Source organism: Otolemur garnettii, unplaced genomic scaffold, assembly GCF_000181295.1.
Source record: "Otolemur garnettii isolate 467f Iridium unplaced genomic scaffold, OtoGar3 scaffold00016, whole genome shotgun sequence".
In the NCBI taxonomy this organism is placed as follows: domain Eukaryota; kingdom Metazoa; phylum Chordata; class Mammalia; order Primates; family Galagidae; genus Otolemur; species Otolemur garnettii.
The window spans coordinates 17,244,536-17,256,723 of NW_003852411.1; the positions used below are offsets into that span (position 1 = coordinate 17,244,536).

Below are 12,188 nucleotides of genomic sequence, written 5' to 3' on the forward strand. Positions count from 1 at the left end.
TGTTGATGATCTTTATAGCCAACGATAATTATTTCAAAACAATTATATAATTCTCATTTATTCTTAAAAAAATCTTTTGTCTTCCTTTAACTCCCTGAATATGTATGTAGTTTATTATGCCATGTGTATTTTCACTGCAATGCTTTATCTCCAAACATATATCTTTAAGAGAGCTTCTGTTTGTTATTTGGTTTGACATTTCCAGTTGTTTATTGACTATTTTCCAAACTAGATTCACAACTTCTTACAATCTGGCCCTCAGACAAATTTCTCCTGGCTAGCCTCTTCAATCACTATCAGATAGATACCTGAACTTGATGTAAATATCTTTACTTATTTATTTTCTGGGCTCATGCCTGTAATTATACTTTCTTACTGACCAATGCAGATATTTCTCTTAAGGCCTAATTCCTCCCCTCCTCAACATGGTTGGCCCTCAGTATTTGCTTTTGCTTCGGCTCCTAGGGCAATTCTCCACTTTACTCATTAAGCACTTAGGATGTGTTCCTTAGTATCATTACTTATTTTTTTCTAAATTGTTGATTATTCCATTAGCTTTCTAAATCTAGGAGTAATGTTTTATAAAATTCTTTTTTAAAATAAAATTCTTTCTCTTCCTTGACCAGTCCAGGCTTATACATAGTAAGTGTTTAATACATACTCATAAAATTCATTACATTCATTTATGTATGCATTCCTTCAACAATTATAGAATGCCCAATGAAAACCAACATGGTCCTTACTTTCATGGATCTTACAATTTAGTTGGTAAGACCAATATTAAACATACAATTAAAATAAAAATATGATCACTAGTTTTATCCATCTGTTAATAAAGATGTTTAATAAACACATATCATAGGCCAGGCACTGAGTACAAAACAAAGCTGAAAGGTTAATGGATGAGAATCATATATAAACCGTTAAGATACAATTTTACAAGTGCAAAGAAAATATCCCAGGAACACAGAGGATATAACTATATCTGCCAAAGACAGTCAGGAAGGCTTCACACTTTAAATTCTGAAAATGAATTTTAACAAGGGGTTGTATGATGTGACAGTCTAAGAATAACATCAGTTTTTAGAAATCAGATAAGCCCATCCTATATCATTAACGGGGGGGTGAGGGGAGGGAGGCTAAGCTAAAGCTAAACCCAAGATGCTGAGACTTGAAAGGTGAACAGCTAAGAGTTGAGGAGTGTGGCAGCCCTATAATTGTTTACTGGGCAGATTAATGGCTAGGTCTGGGTTGCTATGCCTTCATTGGACCTGCTCCCTTACCACCAGGAGTTTTCCCTAGGGAAAGCCCTTAGCTGTCCCTACCGGCTTCTTCAACACTTAACACAAAATTAGTCTGGGATCATTTCCTCTAAGAGATGTAGAATGATAGAATTGAAAAAGATACTGAAAATCACACGAATCACTTGTTTCTAATTTTCATCTCCCCAAATCTCAGAGATTCCCAAAGTGGCAGATGAAAATAGGTCAATTTTCAACATTCAAAAACAGCTTACTAAAACCTGCATATTTTCTTGTGGTATTTAAACGCCACTCCTTGTTTTAAGCTACAATTACATCAGATCCATATTAAACCGAGGTTCTGACTGAGCTGCGGTCTGATTAAGTATAATCGTTTTTCCCATTACTATGTTCAATTTGGCAAACAACTTTTCAAAATACAGGAGTGAGGTCATGGACCAACTGATTAAACTGGTAACACTTGCTACAATGCTTGTAATCTAAAAACACTTTTCGCTGACTTCCTCTTATTCCTCACAAGGCTGTGGAATGAGTATCAGCACAGCCAGGGGACGCTGGCTCAATGCACTGTTTTTTACATCAAACACCTTCTAGGTTCTTTCCGTGTTATTTCCAGTTGACAGCACCTTCACTCTGATTCAGAAGCACCTGTCGTGTCCTGCCATTGGATCACAGCGCTTGCCGGGCCGTAGACAAGGACCGCTCCCTCTTCTGGCTCAGGAATGCAGTTTGCTCGCACGCATGCGCAGTACAGCGACCCCGCGTCTGAGCGGCTCTTCTTCTTTTGGGGCGGATACCCTGGGTAACCCACTAGCGTCTGCGCCCGGGCGCGCCTGCGCAATTGCTTTCCGAGTGCTCTACTCCGCACTTCCCTCCCCTGCCTTCCCCGGTCTTTCAAACCACCCCACAAACCCCTACTATTCATTCCGCCCTCCTCTACTTTCTCACTTGGTTCAGACAGGCTGCCTGCTCTCCGGCACGTCACCAACGAGAATAAGTAGACTCATAACACCAGGCCACCGCCGTCGCTCTGTGCGCGTCTCGGCGCCGCTTGCTGCGTCCGAAGTTGTATCCCCCGCCGCTCCCGCCCCTTCCGCCGCGCGCGAGCGCGCACGGCCCGCCTCAGCGCGCCGGGGTTGGCTGCGGCGGGCACCGTGGCGGCTACGGCCTCAACAGCGGTAGTGGCTTCTACTCGGCTTTTTTAGTTTCCTCCGCCCCCTCCCGTCGGACTCTGTTGTGTGGTTGCCTTGAAAAAACCAACTTTATTGTTCCTCAGCCCCACCTCCCGGCGCGGCGGCGTCCTCAGGATGCACTGAGGTGGAAGGGAGGGGAGGCGGCGGAGGGTCGCGGTCGCGGTCCCTCTCCTCCGAGCGCCCGGCCGGAGGGGAGGGAGTCACGATGTCTGGTAGCCGCCAGGCCGGGTCCGGCTCCTCTGGAACGAGCCCTGGCTCTTCGGCGGCCTCCTCGGTGACTTCCGCCTCCTCGTCCTTATCCTCTTCGCCGTCGCCCCCTTCCGTGGCGGCTTCGACGCCGGCACTGGTGTCCAGCGGGGCAGCCGGGGCCGCGGCCTCGGGCAGCGTCGGGGGCCAGGCGCGGCCTGTGTTGGTGGCGGCTGCCGTGTCGGGCAGCGGCGGCGGGAGCGGCGGCGGGGCGGTGTCCGCGGGCTTGTCCCGGCTCAGCTGCGCGGCCAGGCCCAGCGCCAGCGTAGGAGGGAGCAGCTCCAGTCTAGGCAGCGGCAGCAGGAAGCGACCTCTGCTCGCCCCCCTCTGCAACGGGCTCATCAACTCCTATGAAGACAAAAGCAACGATTTCGTGTGGTGGGTGTGAAGAACGGTCCCCTCTTGGCTAAATTATGAGTTTCTACTGCTTAGACTGGCGAGGTCCAGTGAGGGGTGGCCTGTGGGAGAGCCTGGGGTACTCCTGACTGTGGTGGTGGCTGCAGAGAGATGCGAGCGTTTGCAGAACATTCAAGCTCTGGGTGGGGTGGCGTGGGGGGAATGTTGGGGTCTCGAGGCCGGGTGGGGATAATTAAGAGATAAGTGCTGATGAGGAAGTGAGGGGAGTTAAGGGAATAATAAGTGAGGGAGGAAGTGGAAGGTCAAATAAAAAAGGTTTTGGGTATAAGGAGAAAGTTGAGCAAGGAGATTGTGTCTTGAATTTTTTGGCTGTCTGATGAGTTAGGCACCCAGTCTGTCGGGAGTAGTAGTTGAGGAGAATTAAATTTGTCAAGGGAGAGGATTAAGCTTCTTGAGATTTCAGAGTGATGGAGTTTTTGGTCAGAATTTGCTTATTTGAAGTATGGTAGTTGATGACACAGGGGTATGATGTTTTAGGCATTAGTAGTATCTAACGTAAGTAGCCGTCATGGTGTGTATAAATTTCTCTCTCTCATTTCAGAGGGTAGGTCATTTATCAATCTGCTGTTGAGGCTATTGGAGTCAAAAGTATGTTCACAAAAAAATTTTGCTTCTCAACCAAGTATCTTGAAAGAGGGAACCACGTTTATTAAATATCACCCGTGTGTCAAGTACAACTGTACTACACTGTGTAATAGTGTGCTCGGACTTATGACTTGAGACATCCTTGGTATAGACATTTTGTCCTTGTAGTTAGCACCTTGAATGGTATAGAGTAGTATTCAATGGTGATATTTGACACAGAATAGTTAGTCTTATTAAGTGAAACGTAATATTGATTGCCTTGCTATGATTGTTCTGGGATTTTCATTGGAGTTTAGATATTGTTGGTAGGATTATGAGAGTAATTGTTTTTAGCTGGTTATGAACTGGTAGTGTTTTGTGTTTTTTCTCTGGAGGAAATTTTTGATAGACTTACTATCAGCGATGTAGGAAGTTGGCTTGCATAGTCATTATGAGGGAAGTTGATTGACTTCAGGGTTGAAGACAGTCTGAGTTGGTGTTATTAAGTATGATACGGTTATAAATTGGAACTGTTAGGAGAATTATTGATTGGACTTAAAATTGCTAGTTCTAGCAGAAACACAATAATGTCTTTGTTCATATTTTTGCTTTTGTCTTTAATTCTGAATTCAGAATTTATCTTTCATTACATTGTGGGCTTTTATTGTGATTGTTATTTATAAATAATTAGAGCAGTTTATATTGGGTCTGATAGGGGTTTGTACTTCTGCACAGTTGAGAGTGCCTCAAGATAAGGTATAAGTTAATAAAACAAAGTTGGGTTTGCAGAATTTACTTGTCTTTTCTAGTGCATTGGAAGGCAACAAACATGCCAGTATCCATCTGCTTACGTGAAAATAGTGTAAAAGATTTGAGAAATAAGGGAATCAATCATTCAGTCATTCAACAGATATTTGACATTTACTCTCTGCCAGGCCCAGGCACCATATGTATTTCAGTGTAGGCTGTTATCGGGAATTGGAGACACTGATTTTATGTTTAGGAATAAGATTATTAAAATTTTTATTAGTTTATCACCTAATTTTTAAAAAATTCGGGGCATGCATGGTGGTTTACATCTGTTGTCCCAGTAACTTGGGAAGCTGAAACAGGAGGATGGCTTGAGCCCAGGAATTTGAGGTTGCAGTGAGCAGAGTGTGTGCCACTGCCCACTAGTTTGGGTAACAGTGAGACCTGTCTCTAAAAATAAAAACAAAAAAATCAGCATAGTTTGAGTACTAACCATGTTGCTTAGACTTTTGTGTATTCCCGTATGGAAGTGTCTAATGAAAATCTTTAGTTAAGAATTCTGGGTGGAGCCTGTGGCTCAGTAGGTAGGGCGCCAGCCCTATATACTGAGGGTGGCGGGTTGGAACCCGGCCCTCGCCAAACTGCAACAAAAAAATAGCTGGACATTCTGGCGGGCGCCTGTAGTCCCAGCTACTCCTGAGGCTGAGACGAAAAAATCGCCTGAATCGCCTAAACTCGGGAGTTGGAGGTTGCTATGAGCTGTGACGTCACAGCACTCTACTGAGGGCAATAATGTGAGACTCTGTCTCAAAAAAAAAATTCTAAGTATTTTACGTATTTTACTTTCTATATAAGAATCTCATTAGTTCATTGTTTCTTTTTTCTAGTGAGGGTGAATATTCGGGAGAATAAATTATGAGAGTCTGTTATGAAGACCAAAGCCTGGTTTGATTTTGGCCAATTGGGATAGGAGATGGTGGATTAGGCAAGGCCCTAAGAATCCTTTTCATTTCTGGTTGGTTCTGAGTGGTTGCTTTTGTTTTGCATACCTCAAGGTCAAATTACTCTCTGCTTTTATATCTAAATGAGGCCTAAGTTCTAATAATGATGATAATTATTCCTCCCTAGGACATTTTGAAGATATATTACACATTTTATGTTATTTTAATACAATTAATACAATTACATTCCCATTGAAGCACAGACAAGTAATTTTGTTTTAGATTGATCAGCTAAGGACAAAAATGAGAACTCAAATCTCCCACTTCTCAGCTTAGTGCTTTTTTTGTTTGCAGTTAGAAAATTTCAGATCTATAAATTTGTATATTTAGCTCAGTGGTTCTTAAATGGCATAGATTGGGAGAAGCAGCTTTTTATAATCACTTGAGATAAATATTTTATTCTTAATCTCTCCCTTTCCCTGCCTGCCCACATCCCAAGAGGACACGCCAGAATTCCAGGCTAGGGTGGATGGTGTAGTTTACAATACTTACCTGGTGATAAGGACACTGACTTCTCCTCTCTTTGGGAAGAATTGATTTACGTAGTCACATAACCTAATTTCAGTAACACATAGTGGCCTTTCTTGACTTATTTAGGTATTGTTGGTAGCATTATGAGAGAGTAATTGTTTTTAGCTGGCTACAAATTGGCAGTGTTTTGTGCCTTTCCTCTGGAGGAAATTTTTTGATAGTCTTAAAATCAGTGATGTAGGAAGTTGGCATGTGTAGTTGTTATTGGGGAAGCTGACTTCAGGATGTTATATTTGAAATTAAGTTTATATTTCATTGCAGAATTGATAAACATTTTAGGGATTTATAGTTTGCACTTTAATATTTTATATAAAAGTTTGAAGGTATCAAGTTGCAGATAATTTTGTTTTATCAATAGAGAAGCTGTGATACAGGAGAGAGTAATATTTTCTTTGATGTTGGCTAAATCTTCAACATTAAAAGGCACTCTTTGTGCCTAAAACCCAATTTGGTTTTTTCAAATTCTTATTTAGTCCATTTAACTAAACTATGAATCTAGCCAGTATTTGGAAGATAACTTCTTTCTTTTATCGTGACTCTTTTTATTCTTTAACATAACTGCTGTCTCTGTGTGACTGCCAAGGATCTGAATGACCTTTTCTACCTCTGCAAGTTCTACTTATTTAAATTGGAGCAGAAATACAGTAGAACTTCTGTAGATGACCACCTTACCGCCTTAAATTGACCTAATTTTCATAGACTGGATATACACTGTAGGTAATCAATGGAAGTTCTTTATGTTGACCACCTCCGTATGTTGACCAGTTTGTTAAAGTCCCTTGGGTTGTCACCTTACAGAGGTTCTGCAGGTATTTGTTTGTAAGCAGATAGTAAGCTCCTTGTGAGAAGGTTAACTTTTTAATCATTTGCTTTATAGAAAATAGGATCTACATTTAATAGATCTACCGTGAAACTAAGACAGACTGTTTATTCTTAAGGCACTCACGATTTAATGCAAAGATTAAAGACTTTTAACTACATGATTATAATACATAACCTGGCATCATTGCCTCTTTTACTACCATGGTAGCTATTAGTACCATTTGCTTTTCTTAGGAGTATGGCAGATTTTAAATACTCTAATGAATGTAGATGTTGTCTCAAAGTCCTCAGCAAGCACTTACATAGCCATTACCTATTAATCATTTAGCACTGAAGATGAAACCTTTTGACTATTCTTGTTACTATATTTATGTTTTTCAAACTTAAAATGTGAAATAGGGCTTGATGCCTGTGGCTTAATTGGCTAAGGTGCCAGCCACATATGCCTAAGATGGTGGGTTTGAATCCAGCTGGGCCCACCAAAAACAACAATGACGGCTGCAACCAAAAAATAGCCGGTGTTGTGGCAGGCACCTGTGGTCCCAGCTACTTGGGAGGCTGAGGCAGGAGACTTGCTTGAGCCCCGGAGTTGGAGGTTGCTGTGAGCTGTGATATGATGGCACTCTACCTAGGGGGATAGCTTGAGGCTCTGTCTCAAAAAAATAAAAAAATAAAATAAAATGTAAAATAGAAGATATCATAGAACCATCATAATAAAAATAAAGTTTGATGAAGCTTTTTATGTGTGTATGTGTATGCATATTTATATATAAAACATATATATATAGCAGATATGAACTTTATTTCTAGGTATCAGTAAAGAAATTGTGAAGCTCACACAATAATGGTGTATAATTTCATCTTTGATAATTAGGAAAGTAAGCGGAAAATTTAAGTAGCCTTTTACTAAAGGATGTAATAAGTAATATTTTCCTTTTGTAAGTAAGTCTTTGTGCCTTTCCTGATAATGAACTAACATTACTTTGAGTTGCCATCAAAGTAACTGCAACCTTAAACCTTGTTGTTCACTTTTCCCCCTTGTATTTGTATGTTTCCTCTTGATGGTGATTTTTTTCTGTTTTATGTAATTATTTTAATTTACCTCTTTCCTCAGAAACTTCCATGAGTTAGGAGGAAAGGTTTGTTGACAGTGAAATCAGCCAATCTTCACTTTTCTAGTAAAATTTACAGGTTGAGTGTCCTTTGTCCAACACTTGGGAACAAAAGTGTTTCAGATGTCATATTTTTTTGAACTTTAGAATACCTGAATTATACTTAGTGTTCTTAATTGGAAAATCTGAAATCCAAAATGTTCTAATGAGCATTTCCTTTGATTATAATGTTAGCATTTAGAAAGTTTCAGATTCAGGCTGGGTGTGGTTGCTCATGTCTGAAATCTTAGCAGCCTGGGAGGCTAAAGCATGTGGATGGCTTGAACTGATGAGTTCAAGACCAGCCTAAGCCACAGTGAGACCCTGTCTCTAAAAATAGCCAGGCATTATGCCAAGTGCCTGTAGCCCCAGCTACTGGGGAGGCTGAGGCAGGAGAATCACTTGAGCCCTAGATTTTGAGGTTGCTGGGAGCTATGACACCAGGGCACTCTGCCAAAGGCGAAGAAGTGACACTCTGTCCCAAAAAAGATAATAACAATAAACAAATAAATACAAAGTTTCATATTTTGGAGCATTTGGGAGTTTGGAGTTTCAGATTAGGGATATTCAACTTTTATACAAAATAAAATGCTTTTTAACCTGCATGCAGTGTGGCACATGCCTGTAGTCCCAGATGCTCAGGAGACTGAGGCAGGAGGATTGCAGAGCCAGGAATTCAAAAAATTAACATAAATGCTTTTTCAATTCTTGACCTGGTATACCTGTTGATGTTTCCCCACCCCTGTCTTTGCCCTACACCATGCTTTTTCTTTGTCTTCTGTCTTTGTTCATATATGTATGTGCTATGTTCTATTCATATAGGTCCCTACCTTCTCAAATAATATTTTCAGTAAGAGTAACATTTTTTCTTCATATCCTCAAATACAAGTTCTTTCATTTTTCACAGTTAAATTTCACGGATCTTGTCTGTTTCTGTATGGCATAAAGGGTAGATTGCAAAAGGTGGTCCGATTTCTAGTTGTCCCTATTTCTGGTATAACTTTGGGGGTTTGTCTTTCTTTCAAGTCTATGTGGCTTGGGGTGGGTCCTCTCCTTTGCCAATTTCAGAGTTAGAGCACATGATCCTGGTGTATTGGAATCCTCTGCCCTCAGTATTAGTTCAGGGTGGGCATTTGGCTGTAATAGAAATAATGAGACAAAGTGGGCTTTATAAATTATAGATGACTATTTTGGGAGCTCTTTAAGGTATCTGAAACTTATAGTTAATAAATTCTAAATCCACTCTAATGTGAAAATTGAATGTGTAGTACTAAAAATTGGTTTGGCATAGGCACTTATAAGTGCTCAATTACGAGTTGCTGATACTTGCCAGGCTCTATTTTAAGGGTTTTTACATTATGAGTGCAGCCTTCACAGCAACTGTGTAGGTAGGTAGGTATTCTTATAGTTACCATCTTATAGCAACTGTTTAGGTATAGGTAGGTATTCTTATAGTTACCATTTTGTAGATAAGAAAATGAGGTCCAGAGAGGTTATATAACTTGTCTCATTTTACACATTTAATAATGGTGATGACAATATTTATATTCAGACATTTTGGCTTAGAGCTCAGGTTCTTAACCACGATATCACCTTGCCTTTAACTAGAGGCCGATTTTGTTTAAAATCAATTTAATTAAGATATAATTTGTGTGCCAAGTGCAGTGGCACGCGCCTGTAATCTAGGAGTGTTGAGGTCGGTGGATCGTCTGAGCTCAGGAGTTCCATACCAGCCTGAGCAAGAGTAGAATACCATCTCTACTAAAAATAGAAAAACCGGCAGCGCCTGTGGCTCAGTGAATAGGGCGCCGGCCCCATATACCAGAGGTGGTGAGTTCAAACCAGGCCCCAGCCAAAAACTGCAAAAAAGAAAAACTAGCTGGACCTTGTGATGGGCACCTGTGGGCCCAGCTACTCAAGAGGCTGAGGTGAGAGGATCTCTTAAGCCTAAAAGTTTGAGGTTGCTCTGAGCTATGACATCAGGCTACTCTACCCAGGGCCACAAAGTTGAGACTCTGTCTCAAAAAAAAAAAAATAATAACCATAATAATTTGGGTAAACTAAAAATTGTCAGTGTTAAGTGCATAGTTCTGTGATTTTTGACAGTTGAATACACTTGTGCAACCCCCCCCCCGTCATGATAATGATACATTTCCAGAAAGTTGACTTGTACCAAAACATTGTCTATCCTTATGTCTGACACTTGGCAACCAGTTGTCTACTATTGCTGTTGTTTTGTTTTGTTTTTTATTCTCGAATTTCATATTAATGGAGTCCTTCAGTATGTAATCTTTCGTGTCTGGCTTCTTTCATTTGGTATGTTTTTAAGATACAGTGATATTGTTGAATATATCATTACTCAGTTTTTTTCTTTTAATTGCTTAGTAGTATTCCATTATATGGATATAACATGAATTGTTTATGTATTTGCTAGTTGAAAGATATGTGAATTGTTTCTTTGTAGTTTTTGGCTATAAGGAAGAAAGCTGCAGTAAGCATTCACATTGAGGTTTTTGTGTAGACGTGTCTTTGCATCTGTTGGATAAATACCTAGAAGCGGATTGCTGGGATCTGTGGCAAATGTATGCTTAAAAAACCTGCAAAACTCTATATTTTATTTATTTATTTTTTTGAGACAGTCTCTTTCACCCTGGGTAGAGTGCTGTGGTGTCATCGCTCACAGCAACCTCAAACTCTTGGGCTCCTTTTGTCTCAGCCTCTTGAGTAGCTGGGACTATAGGTGCCCACCACAACACCCACCTAGTTTTTCTATTTTTAGTAGAGATGAGGTTTTACTCTTTTGCTCAGGCTGGTCTTGAACTCTTGAGCTCAGGTGATCCACCCACCTCAGCCTCCCAGTGTGCTAGGATTATTGGCGTGAGCCACTGTGCCTGGCCCAGCAAAACTGTTTCTAAAGTGACTATATATGATTTTGCATTTCTACCAGCAATGTATGAGATTTCCAATTGTTGTACTTCCTTGACAACATTTGGTATTTTCAGTCTTAAATTTTAGTCATTTGGTGGGGACAGAATGGTATCTCATTGTTTATTTTTTATTTTTTATTTTCAGTGTTCGGCTGGGGCTGGGTTTGAACCCACCACCTCCAGTATATGGGGCCCGCGCCCCACTCCTTTGAGCCATAGGCGCCACCTGGTATCTCATTGTCTTATGATAGTGTTGAATAGACTTTTCTGTGCTTTATATGCATATCTTTTGTGAAGAGTTTGTCCCAATATATTGTCCATTTTTTTCTTCAATTGTCATATTGCATTGTAAGAGTTCTTTATATTTTGTGGATATATATAAAGACCTGTGTATTGTGATATTTTCTCCCAAGTTATTTACCTTTTCAGTTTCTTAATAGTTTATAAAGTGTAAAAATTCTACATTTTAAAGTCTAATTCATTGTTTTTTATTCTTTGGGAGTTTTGTGTCCTTGTTAAAAAATTACTAAGGTGAAGTCACAAAGAGATTTTGTTTTATATTTTCTTATAGCTGAGTGATAGTTTTTATGGTTATGCTGCATTTCAAGTTAGTTTTTCTATAGGGTGCTAAAGGTTTAAGGCTTTCTCCAACCCCCATGGATATCTGATTACCACACTACCATTTGTTGAAAAGCCCATTTTGTTCACTGAATTTTCTGGGCACCTTCTCAAAAATTTACCAAACATGTATGAATTTATTTCTGGAATTTTTATTTTGTTCCATTGATCTATATGTTAATATGTACACCAGTATTAACACTGTCTTGATCACTGTACCATTACCGCCAGTTTTGAAAACAGAAGTATGATTTTGTTTTTTCATTTTAAAGTCATTTTGGTCAGTTAGGTTCCTTGCATTTACACATAAATTTTAGATTTAGCTTGCTAATTTTTACAAAAAGAGATGTGGGATTTTCATTTGGATTACTTTAAATCTGTGGCTTGTAAAGACTTGACATTTTAACAGTATTGAGTCTTTTGAACCATGAACATACCATATTTCTCTAATTACAGTATTTAGGTCTTCTTTAATTTCTCTTAGCAGTGTTTTATAGTTTTTAGTGTTGAGTTTTACACTATATTTTGTTAAATTTACCCTGAGTATTATGTTTTGATGTTATTGTAAATGTTCTTTTAATTTTAATTTCTAATTGTTGTTAGTATATAAACAATTTTTGTATATTGATGTTGTATTGTGAATTTTATATTTTTGCATATCGTAAGAACTTAAGAGTATGTATTTTATCTTTAATTGTTTTTTTTT

The 12,188-nt window shown here is 39.5% G+C and overlaps 1 protein-coding gene across 2 annotated transcripts in view; it reads left to right on the forward strand.

The window, feature by feature from the left end:
* Positions 1-2,361: 2,361 nt before the first annotated feature.
* Positions 2,362-12,188, forward strand: part of COP1 (COP1, E3 ubiquitin ligase) — a 228,848-nt gene continuing 219,021 nt past the window's right edge. For both annotated transcript variants that reach the window (XM_003785686.2, XM_023510745.1), the window contains exon 1: positions 2,362-3,079. In XM_003785686.2, coding sequence (XP_003785734.1) covers positions 2,661-3,079 — 419 coding nt within the window. In that variant the 5' untranslated portion in view covers positions 2,362-2,660. The remainder of the gene's footprint in view (positions 3,080-12,188) is intronic.